Raw genomic sequence first — 10,687 nt, 5'->3', positions numbered from 1 at the left:
ATGATAGCATGATAAAGAGACACGGTGGGGCATCTCAGATTCCATGGAGTGCACGTCCTGTTCTATGTGGGATCTCTAGGACACTTCTTGTATCCTGGATAATCAATTGCACAAGAAATGTCATCAGCTGGAGCAACTGAACTCCAATTTTTGCATCTTGCCCAGTCACTGCGGTGCATCCATTGAGGGTTTTCTGGATATTGTATTTCTGAAACTGGCCATCCTATAACTTAAGAGATTGCAGGCAGAAAGGGAATGGGTGACTATCAGACTATCAAGGAAGTCCATACAGGTAGTGCAGGAGTCCCTAGGGTGTATCTCACTCTAAGTAGTATTGTTTTGAATACTAGTGAAAAAGTGATCATTCCTCTGCGGAATCCAGCCAGAGCCAATCGATGGCACCATGGCTGGTTCAGCTATACAGGTGGGAGTCACGACAAAGAATGGGAAAGCAATAATTATGGGGTTCTACAGTTCAGGGACAGGATAGCTCTACTAAGAAGCCAGCACTGCATAAAAGGCTGAATGGCCTCCTTCTGTGTTGTACCATTTTCAGATACAACAAAATAAATCATCCAGCAGGAGTTCATGTATATATTGCCAAACTTTATTTTAATCCTATGTAAGGACTGATGGAATTTTGGAGATAGCTGTGATTCAAGGCAGGGTGGAACTTTGGGAGAATAGAGAATCCTAGAAAGGTAGCAGCCCAACCATCCTTGTGGAGCCCAGAGGAGCCTATAAAAAAACTCTTAAATTTACACAATATGCCTCCCTGCTGGGTATATGGTAGATTTTATTAAGCAGAGCGTCCACACAGGTGCTCCATTCTGCTGACAGTTTAATAATATCATTCATAAGACTCAGATTTCTTTTATTCCAACACTTCCATCTCAGTAGTGCCAAACCTTGCAAAATTTAATGAAATCAAAGGCAAATTCTGTAAACAGTATGAAAGGAATTACTTGCAGTGTACTCAATCAAATAAATTATCTGTATCACTGCATGGGTACAATGTAATGCTTTATTTTAAGGGGATGCGGTGAAGAATTTACCAACAAAATAATAGCAAGGTAGTAAACCAGTTACATTCTCAGATTAAAGTGTGACAATCCTTACTGTAGTGAAAATAAATTTGCTTTCTGGTACTTAGATCGAATAATGGCTGGTGTTCACTGCAGATCAATTGAAACGTTTTTGATAATAAATGATGTCACTTCGTCCAGGTATTGACTGAATCTTAATTGCACTTTAGAAATAAAGTAATCATTTCAGTGGTGTCTTGTGTCTTTGTCCATTTCTTGATGAACCGGGCAATTTACAAGTTTGCCATGTACTAAAGTACTTTGTGTTATAAACTAAAGTACTTTGAGTTTATCACTATTGGCCAGGAAAACATAGGATTAAGAACCTGGTTGCTGAACAAGCACCATCACGGTCAACAAACTTTCTGTGAAAAGAATTTGGCTGAACAAACAAGTGGCTACTCTGTGACTTAAACAACCTCACTGAGTATATTAACAGGACAGAAAAGCAGTTATTTCATGCAAAATAAGTTGCTGCTGGTTTTGTTGATGCTTGTCACCTTAAAATAAAGTGTGTGTGTGGTGTCCTTTCTAGTACTAATTTGTGCATGTTTCTGGTTGTAATACAATACTGGTGCTGATAATGAGAACAGATATTTAGTTACGAACTAAAAAGTTAATTTTAGTTTTCATTTAAACCATTTAAGAGGCTGGAAACAAAATATCACAAATGGGGTAATATATATTATATATATATATTTATATTTTATTACATTTTAATTCCACATTTCTCACCCATGTTAATATTTTCTGATAGCTTTTCTCTACAATATCCAGAAAATTTGAACATAAATTAGGAAGTGATAGTTTACAGTAATACTTTTCACATTTTTCAGGTTTTCTCCTTTAGTAATTCCTTCTCCAATGGTTTATCTTCTGATTTAGACTTTTAAGTGATCACTGTAGGTTTGGTGCGGCCTGTTCGCTCATGAATCTGAGAAATTTTCAAGGCAATTTTTATTAGGGGGGCGAGCATTGCCTGTAAAAGAAACAGAAATTACATTTTTGATTTTTTTTTTCAAGTTTTTATGGCTTTCTTATTTTCTGCATGTGCACACGAGAGGATCCAAGCCTCATTTTTTTTGAAGAGTATTTTCTCTTCTAATCAGACCTGCCCAAACGATGCACCATTTGCAGAGGCTGCTTTCAGGATTTTGACAGGTGCTTGGAATTAGGCTTCTGGCTCTGCTTTGAATAAATTGCAGGAATTAAATGACTTGCTTGATCTTGATGATCAGCAAGACATTCTTTCTAGAACATCAAGGCCCAAATCTGCCGAACTCCAATTTCCGACCAGGATCAGACAGTAAGTATCCAGTTACTGATTTTGCTGTACAGTCTTCCGCTGGGGGATCCTGCAGAATTCAGTCAGCATAAGAAACCTTGGAGATATCAGCGGAGAGAATCCCCGTAAAAGCCACGCTGCCTTTTACTGGCTACCATATTCTGTTAAGTAAAGAGTTTAAACGTAAAGCTTCTTTGAATAGCTATGGAGAGTAAATTGGTAAGGGGGTAGGGTAGGTAAGGTGGTAGAGTGGATTAGATATGTGGCTAAGCAGATAGGGTTGATGAGAGAATAGAGTTGGTGAAGGGGTTAGGGTGGATCACAAATTGAAATCTCGCTGGCACAAATCTAAAGCTAAATGGCCAAGAGGATAAGGTAGCTGAGGGGTTTGAATGGATAAGGTAAGTGACTGAAGTAAGTAAATAGGGTGGATGTGGGATAGGGTGGCAGCTTGGCAAGGTCAGGTCAGCATGGAGAAATAGGGAGTTCAATGCTGATGTCAGAGTAGGTTGGGTCAAGGGCAGTCAGGATGTCGAGAGGGGAGTGGGCAGTCAGGGGGACGTCAGTCGTATAGTTACCCAGGAGCTGAATAACAAAAAGTTGGTACACACTACAGAAAATAATTAAGTAGATAATAGAATGTTACTGTTTATTATGAGGGGAATTGGTTACAAAATTAGGGAGGTTATGCTTCAGTTGTACAGGCATGGTGAGACCACATATGGAATATTGTGTATAATACTGGTCTCCTTACCCAAGGAAAGATGTAAATGCATTCGAAACACTTCAGAGACTAAGGAATGAGCGGTTGACTTATTAAGAAAGGTTGCAGAATTTGGCTGTGATCTAGCGGTCATGTTAACCGCAGCAGCAAATCCCATAATGGCCACTTAATCTCACGAGAGGTCCAAAACGGGATTTGTGCCAGCGAGATTTCCGTTTGTGATCTTTCAGGCCCCCGCCCCCCTCTGATGACACAATCAGGTTCACGCCCAGGAAGGGCATGAGCCTTATTGACATATTTTATAATAAATTTAAATGCAATTATAGGGCTTAATATCGCTACTTCCACCCTCCCTGTATTGTCCCACCCTGCCGACGTGATGTCACGCCGGCGACTCATTACTGGTCTTCAAAAACAGAAACCAGTCGTGATGACCATGCCGGGGGTGCATAGTTAAGTATAGCCCCCAGGCAATGAGGGACATGGCTCCTGGCAGTGCCAACCTGCCAGTTTAGAAGAGTAAGAGGTGATTTGATCAAAATCTTTAAGATCCTGACGGGTATTGAAAGGGTACACGTGGAGTGGATGTTTCCTCTTGTCGGAGGACCTAGAACTAGAGGTCACGGTGTAAAAATAAGGGGTCAGTCATTTAAGATGGAGATGAGTAGAAATGTTTTCTTTGAGGGTCACGAGTCTCTGGATCTCTCTTCCTCAAAAGGGAGTGGAAGCAGAATCTTTGAATATTTTTAAGGCAGAGCTAGATAGATTCTTGATTAACAAGGGGGTAAAAGGTTATCAGGGGTAGGCAGGAATGAGGGGGTGAAGATCAACCATGATCTTATTGAATGGCGGAGGAGGCGTGAGGGGCCAAGTGGCCCACTCCTATTCCTAATTCATCTGGTCATAGGTACTGTATGAAGACTTTTCTGCCTAACATCTCCTGGGGTAACTATCCAGGTAAGTATGTCGGAACTGTCCAAAGTTTCCAACTTTAACTCAGAGTTGGAGACTTTTTCCAAATGGTCTTAGGGAGTAGGGCAAATGCCCACTGGAAGTTCAAACTTCCCAGACAATTTCCATAGGAGTCAGTGCGCAAGGAGTCCTGTAGTGCATCTTGAGGGATATGTCCGGTCTCTGGCTAGTGAACTCTGGAAGATCTGGGCCTATATAGCCAGAGCATGATTTTATCTCATTTGTACCTGATTATTTTGGCTGCGTAGATAAGTATTCAATTTATTTGGTTGATTGCTGGTCTGCCACGAGTGATTAGACTATTGAAAGATGACTCCAGTCTACTGAATTCCTCTTTCAACTTCAGTCTTGGCCATTTTACACTTTTGCATGGAGGCAAACGTAGCTAAGGTCTGGATCTCTTTCAGATTTCTCTCCGTGGATGGGGACTGACTTTCACTTAGTTGTTCTGTAGAAGTGGCCTGATTGATATCAAAACCTCAGCACTGCAACGAATTCCAGACACCATACAATGTACCATTTCACAGCAACACATTTTCGTCTTGTTGTTTTGCTCCAGTGATTCTGGACACCAGCATTGAGACCCCATTGGTATCCCAGTTAAATGCACCATTATTTATGTGCAGGCTTAGATAGAGTGATTCCCTTTGTAGTCTAACACCATGTGCCCGATCAAGGGACCCAGTATCAGGCAACAAGATGACTGCTGAAAGCCACAAACCTGGCCCTGCCTCTGACCCCCCTCACATTATTTCCATTATGCCGTAACTCATCTGTGGCCTGAGCTCCCTCTGCAATCTTAGACTTTGGTGGGGGGGGGGGGGGGGGGGGGGGGGTGCAGTGCTGTCAGCTGCCACTGCTCCTGCAGGCAGCAATAATGGCCTCTGATTGGCCAGCAGCTCTTTGTAGGAAGACTTCTGCGACTGAAGTCCCCCATCATGGGAAAAGGCCCGGTGGCAAATTCCAATAGGCTGTTCCCACAAGTGTTGGGGACTTCCCCCCACCACGAACTGGCTCTCCAACTGGTGGGCAACACCCCTGTTGGCCAACAGAATCCAGCCCATGATGTACACTGAAGCATCCTCTCACCCAGCTTTGTGTTATTTGAAAATTTGGAGATATTACATTTAGTTCCCTCATCAAAATCAATATATTATGAATAGCTGGGGTCCTAGCACTGATTCCTGCGGTACCTCACTAGTCACCACCACCACTTGGAAAAAGATCCATTTATTCTTACCCTTTTTCCTGTCTGCCTACCAGTTTTCTATCCATCTCAATACACTATCCCCAATCCCATGCGCTTTAATTTTACAAGCTAATCTCTTATGTGAGCCCTTGTGGAAAGCCTCCTGCAAGTCCAAATAAACCACATCCACTGGCTCCCCCTCATCAAGTCTACTAGTTACGCCCTTGAAGAAATTCAGTACATTTGTCAAGCATGATTTCCCTTGCATAAATCCATGTTGACTGTGTCCAATTCCACCATTACTTATCAAGTGCTCTGCTGTAAAATCTTTGATAATAGACTCTAGCATTTTCCCCACTTCTGATGTCAAGCTTACTGGTCTATAACTCCCTGTTTTCTCTCTACCTCCCTTTTTAAATAGTGGGGTTACATTAGCTACCCTACAGTCCATAGAAACTGTTCCAAAGTCTATAGAGTCTTAGAAAATAACCACCAATGCATCCATTATTTCTAGGGACACTTCCTTAAGTATTGAGAAAAATGTGGTTTTGAGGGCCATGATGTACTCTAGCTCATGGTGCCCACTGGTCACAGAAGCATACCATTAATTGAATTTAAATTCCACCAGCTGCCGTGGCGGGATTTGAACCCATGTCACCAGAGAATTAGTCTGAACTTCTGGATTACTAGTCCAGTGAGATTACTAATACACTACCATCTGCCCCCGAGCTTGAACTAGCTCTCTGCAAAATCATCACCTTCCCACTGAATGATGTCAATATTTGTTATGATTCTAACCAAATCTAGTGTTTTGTCAATTACATTGCAGCTTATCCATAATGTCCAAGTGAATTCACAGCTTTCTCGGTGGTCAACTCGGAAAGCCTGACTCAGATTTAATCAATATGAACATCCAGTTGTCATACAACTCACGCAAATCCACTTTGGAGCAGCGCTACCCCCAAGCACAAGGTCACAATATTTGGTGGATAAATCCAAGACAACAAAGCAGAATGGTGACAAAATGTCACTTTAAGAAAAGCTGTTAAAAAAATTACCTGTGGATCTTTGAGGATCTTACAAGCATCTTTATAATAGCTATCAATGTAAAGTCTGATGGTTGCTCCAGCGCTGCCAGTCCCACTTAATCTAAAGATAAGGCGTGATCCATCTGTGAAAATGATTCTCAATCCCTGTCAACATATGATTTATGAGAATTATTCATGAGATACTGATGCTGTGAACTGTCAATGATATGGGCTAACACTCTAAATATATACACTGTGCTGCTATTACGGGTTACTGGTGTATATTTCCACCTAAAATGTAGAAGTAGAACATATTGTAACATCTTTTAGCAGGAAATCAAAAAAGTATTTGGAACGTTTTTGAGGGTTCAATTCCTGGTCTTTGCTGAGCTAACCGATTCTCGCCGTTGGATGCTATAACTGCTCAGAGTAGAGGATGGGGAAAAACAGGATGGACCTCCTTCCCGGCAACAATTCAGTGGCTCCTGCTGGGAAGTGTGTGTGCATAAATTTCTGATTGGTGCAGGTTAGGCTTTAGTTATGAAAACAGAAAATGCTGGATAAATTCAGCAGGTTGGCAGCATCTGTGGAGAGAGAAACAGAGTTAATGAACGTTAACAGTTTCTCCCTTCACAGATGCTGCCAGACCTGCTGAATTTATCCGGCATTTCCTGTTTTTAATTTCAGATTCCCAGCATCAGCAGTATTTTGCTTTTATACAAGGCTTTAGTTGATGTCCTCCACAGAATAACCTGTTCTCATCATCTAGGTTCATATCTGAAGAAAAGCCACATAGGCAAGGTATCAGACAGTTATAAACAGCTGTACAATTATACCGAGCGTCAGACAGCACCTTGAAGAGTGAAAAAGTAAAGGAAGGGGGGGGGAGACTGGAAGAAAGAAATACATTTTCTGGGGCGGTTCACCCTACCTGAAGTAAAGTTAAAACAGAGATACAAGTTTTCAGCTGTTCTCTTAGTTTGACCCAATCCCAAACTACTGTCAAAGTCAGAGTTCGACAGCATGGAAAGAGGCCCCTCGGCCCATTGTGTCCGTGCTGGCCATCAAGGACCAATCTATTCTAATCCCATTTTCCAGTACTTGGCTTGTTGCATTCCATGCTAAGGCATTTCAAATGCTCATCTAAATATTTTTTTAAATGTTGTGAGGACACCTGCCTCCATCACCCCTTCAGGCAGTAAGTTCCAGATTTCCACCACTCTCTGGGTGAAAAGGTAGTGGCACAGTGGTTAGCACTGCTGCCTCACAGTGCCAAGGATCTGGGTTCAATTCCCGGCTTGGGTCACTGGCTGTGTGGAGTCTGCACATTGTTTGCGTGAGTTTCCTCTGGGTGCTCCAGTTTCTTCCCACAGTCCAAAAGACGTGCTGTTTAGGTGCATTGGCTATGCTAAATTCTCCCTTAGTGTACCCAAACAGGCGCCGAGTGTGGCGACTAGGGGATTTTCACAGTAACTTCATAATGTAAGCCTACTTGTGACACTAACAAATAAACTTTAAACTCAAATCCCCTCTAAATCTCCTGCTCCTTACCTTAAATCTATGCTTCCTGGTTATTGACCCCTCTGCTAAAGTGGAAAGTTCCTTCCTATCCACCCTATCTTTGCACCTCAATTTTATACCTCAAATCAGGTACACTCTCAGCCAACTCTGCTCCAAAGAAAACAACCCCAATCCTCTCCCACAGTCCAAACATATGCAAGTTAGGTGGATTGGCCATGCTAACTTGTCCCTCAAGTATCCCAAGGTGTGTAGATTAGAGGAATTAGCCCTGGGAAATGTGCGGGGTTGCGGGGATAGGGCCAGTGTAAGTTACTCTGTTAGACAGTCAGTGCAGACTCAGTGGGCCAAATGGTCTCTTCTGCACTGAAAGGATTCTATGATTTCATCACTGTTTCTACCTATGCCATTGGTACCAATGTGAACTACAACCTCGGTCTGTTCACTCTCCCCCTTCAGAATGCCCTGCAACCGTTTAGTGTCATCCCTGACTTTAGCACCCAGGGAGGCAACACACCATCCTGGAGTCACATGTGCAGCCACAGAAATGCCTGTCTGCATCCCTCACTCTTGAGTCTCCTATCACTATTGCTCTCCCACTCCGACTCCTCCAATCTTGCGCAGCTGAGCCACCACAATGCCCTGAACTTGGCTCTGGCTGCACTGCCCAGAGAAACCATCGCTTTCACCATTTTCCAACACAGAAAAATGGTTCTCAGGTGACATACACTCCGGGGCCTTCCTAACTACCTGCCTACCTCCCTTCTTCTGACTGATGGTCACCCATTCCCTTTCTGACTGCATTTCATTAAGCTGCAGTGTTACCACATCTAAAATGTGCTATCCACATAACTCTGTACCTCAGTGCCTCAAGTCATCACTCAAGCTCTGAAACCCAGAGCATAAGTTGGTCAAACCTGTGGCACTTTCCACACACGTGGTGTCATGTAAAGAAATAAATAATTTTGTTGAATCTACTGGTTATATAAAAATATTTAATGTGGAAAAGCAGTAAAATTCCAAAAGTTGGTGCATCTGGTACATTGCAAAATATATTTTTGGCTACTTTATATTCACAGGTTAGAAATGTAATACATTCCCGCATCAGGCATCTATTTTGATAGAGTGTTTCCGAGTGAGATTCAGCAGTCAAGTGTAAAATAAAGTTTTGTGCAATTCCAATTTTTGCTAAACTTCACTGGCCTCCGAATGAAGCAGCTCATTTTTAGCCTAATTTATGCTGTGGACTTATTTCCATTTTAAACCACGCTAAGACTGCCAAAATGTAGTTGACAAAGTAGGCTTGCAGCCAGCAAATAGGAGATTTTCATTAATGACCCGCAAATGGCTAAAGTTTTAATCAAGTGAAGTTCATGGTTTCCCAAACATAACTCTTAACTGAATATATTTTATAAAATTAAATCAGCATCCCGATTTCCAGTCAATCACAAGAGGAAATCTGTCCTTGTATTGCAGTTTATGGTTTTTCCCCATGTTGATATTCCTGGCTGGCAACTCTAAAGATAAGCAAGACAGAAGCAACTGTATTGTTATAGGTCATCATCTGTATTTCTTTACTCCCTTCAAGTTTTATCTTGGGGTGTAATCTTCTAAATTTATGCACGTTTCAGTTACTGAAGTGACTCACAAATTATACTGACAAAAATAGAAATTATTGCATTAACTAATGAATTGGATATTGTGCACTTGCAACACCAATCATTTACCTGGTTTCTTGAGATACTGCCATCGACAGGGTCACAGTATTCAAAATTATCAGCTTTGTCCACAATGTATTCTTCTCCCTCACAAACAGTGAATTTGTGGCCAACAAAAGCGCGATCTGACATTATAGTCTCCAGATCCTTCACTATTTTAGCCCCTGCTGCAGCATCCACTTCTTCATAGTCATACCTGCCATAGAAAAAACATCAGTGTGAACAATCTGCATGCAGCCAAGAAGATTAAGAAATGATCTGATAGAGGTCTTCAAGATTAGGAATGTAAATATGATTATTTCCAAGATAGCAATTACAAGCTGCAATTTTAAGATAACAAAAAGGAATTCAAGGAAGGTTAGAAAAAGATCTTCATAATCAGCATGGTTAAAATGCATAATTCTCTGCCACAAATCATTACTGGAGGAGAGTTTGTAGTTCTTTTAAAGGGGAGTTAATACAGTTGCTTGAACATGAAGCACATTTAAAAGGTGTGGAATGTGAGCAGGAGAGTGGGACTTGACCAGCTGACTCATGTGGACAAGGACATCAGCACAGACTTGGAAGCCAATTACCGACATTTCAGTTGAATTTGATGTTCCCTAAACACAATTGCATTTCCTTTTCTCCATGTCACTTCTGGAGTGTTGATTTGTGTCAAGAGGCAACTTTCTGATGCCTCCTTCAAGTTATTCTTCATATGTTAAATTGCCTTGTAAAATGTTTGATTCTGGAGGGTTTTCCCAACTAACCCCAATCCAGCCCGATTCAAAATTTGTACCTGAACATTTTCTCAACAGGGCTGACTGGATAGAAACAAGGACTCTAGCTGTGTTTTTTTTCGCCATCTATACAGGACACTTAAGACCTATTTCTGGAGTCCAAATTGATGTCAACTAGAGTGGAAAATAAATTTAAACTGACCTCAATTTGGTACTTTCTAGTCTGTATGGCTTAGAACCAAACCATGTCATGCATTTTACACACCAACATCTGGACAGTTCAAACACATTTGGATCAGACAAGATCTTGATAATTCAGTTGTAATCCAGAGCTTCCCCAATGAATATCTGAAGTTTTTAAATAAAGAATAAATTACAAATCAAGCCAATAGGTCAAGTGAAAACTACACAATTTGGGATCTCCCAACTCATTTATCATAGTTCAT

The 10,687-nt window shown here is 41.5% G+C and overlaps 1 protein-coding gene across 2 annotated transcripts in view; it reads right to left on the bottom strand.

Moving 5' to 3' along the window:
- Nucleotides 1–868: 868 nt before the first annotated feature.
- Nucleotides 869–10,687, bottom strand: part of pgm1 (phosphoglucomutase 1) — a 63,039-nt gene continuing 53,220 nt past the window's right edge. For both annotated transcript variants that reach the window (XM_078218407.1, XM_078218406.1), the window contains exons 9-11: nt 9,529–9,715; nt 6,314–6,448; nt 869–2,064 (exon numbers count right to left, since the gene is read on the bottom strand). In XM_078218407.1, the coding sequence (XP_078074533.1) occupies nt 1,975–2,064; nt 6,314–6,448; nt 9,529–9,715 (412 nt within the window). In that variant the 3' untranslated portion in view covers nt 869–1,974. The remainder of the gene's footprint in view (nt 2,065–6,313; nt 6,449–9,528; nt 9,716–10,687) is intronic.

Source organism: Mustelus asterias, chromosome 8, assembly GCF_964213995.1.
Source record: "Mustelus asterias chromosome 8, sMusAst1.hap1.1, whole genome shotgun sequence".
NCBI classification, from domain to species: Eukaryota; Metazoa; Chordata; class Chondrichthyes; order Carcharhiniformes; family Triakidae; genus Mustelus; species Mustelus asterias.
The sequence above is the reverse complement of the archived record's forward strand: the minus strand, read 5'-3'. Positions and strand labels throughout refer to the sequence as shown.